The sequence below is a fragment of the Camelina sativa genome, chromosome 10 (assembly GCF_000633955.1).
Source record: "Camelina sativa cultivar DH55 chromosome 10, Cs, whole genome shotgun sequence".
Taxonomy (NCBI): Eukaryota; Viridiplantae; Streptophyta; class Magnoliopsida; order Brassicales; family Brassicaceae; genus Camelina; species Camelina sativa.
The window spans coordinates 5297535-5298648 of record NC_025694.1 but is presented as its reverse complement, the minus strand read 5'-3'; the positions used below and the strand labels follow the sequence as shown (position 1 = coordinate 5298648).

At 37.2% G+C, this 1114-nt stretch overlaps 1 protein-coding gene across 1 annotated transcript in view; it reads left to right on the top strand.

Moving 5' to 3' along the window:
• LOC104720069 overlaps nt 4-1114 on the top strand; it is a gene marked incomplete at its 5' end in the record, with an annotated part of 13286 nt that continues 12175 nt past the window's right edge. The window contains 3 exons of the mRNA XM_010438039.1: nt 4-200; nt 272-524; nt 1062-1112. Coding sequence (XP_010436341.1) covers nt 4-200; nt 272-524; nt 1062-1112 — 501 coding nt within the window. The remainder of the gene's footprint in view (nt 201-271; nt 525-1061; nt 1113-1114) is intronic.

The following is a 1114-nucleotide window of genomic DNA, read 5'->3' as shown; positions in this document are numbered from 1 at the left end:
CGTTTTGATCCTAAGGTGGTTGCCGCAGATCACAAGTCTATTCGTCAAGGTGACTTTAAGCGTCATGTGAATATTGCTCTTGGGATTCAAGGAGATGAATCTCCAAGCACAACGCTGAAAGGGAAGTTAATTCCATCTCCTATACCAGAAGAGATAAAGAGACTAAAGGCTGGTCTGCGCGAAAACAACGTGAAGGCCAGGTAGTTTATTACGATAAGTCAATAAATCTTCTTCGGGCTCTGTTTACCTAATTGAATTTTTACTGTCGCAGGGAGCGTGTGAAAATTTTCAATGAAGCTTCTTCTGTATTTAACAAGTTTTTTCCGAGTGTACCTACAAAGAAAAGGTCTCGACCAGAAGGTTTTTCTAATGACCGCTCTGGTGATCGCTTGGCTTTAGGGCCAGGTATGGTCAAAATGGGAATTCAAGGTCAGACTCTGCCTGGTTGTTTTGAGCTTGACCAGCAGAAGCTGGAAGAACGACCTAAAAGTGGTGCGTTGAATAAGCGGACACGTACTTCCATGGTAATTCCTGATTTTTGTTTGACAACAACATACTTTAGTTTGTAATCCGTATGGAGTTGTTTTCACCAAAATATAGATTCATAATTTTGCTGAACAGACCTTTTGTTTCATGATGTAGTCTTCTATAGGTGCATATGTTGTTTGGTGATAATTTTGGCATGTTATCCTAGAAAATGCTGGATACGGTAGTAGTGGAAATCTTAGATAGAAAATTCTTCATTTAAGATAATTGTGTTTCCCTTGCCTTTAAAACAAAAAATGATAATTGTGTTTCCAAAATCTAATGCATGTGAATGTTATCTTCAAGCCAGGATAGAGAACATAGCATTACTCTTGTTAGATCTACATAATTTCTCCATCGCGTTTTCTTTTCTTATATGTTTATTTTGTTTGACCGTAAAAACCTTCCGATACACTGGGTGTTATTTTGATTTCGATTCGAAATTCTGAAATCATCTGGTAATTAGTTATTTATAATTTGTTACTAATTGATAAGTGTGAATTCAAATGTTTTAATGTTGCTATTGTGTGATTCAGATGGATGTTCGAAGTAACGCTATTGTTCGACAATCAGCTGCTGTAGACAGGGA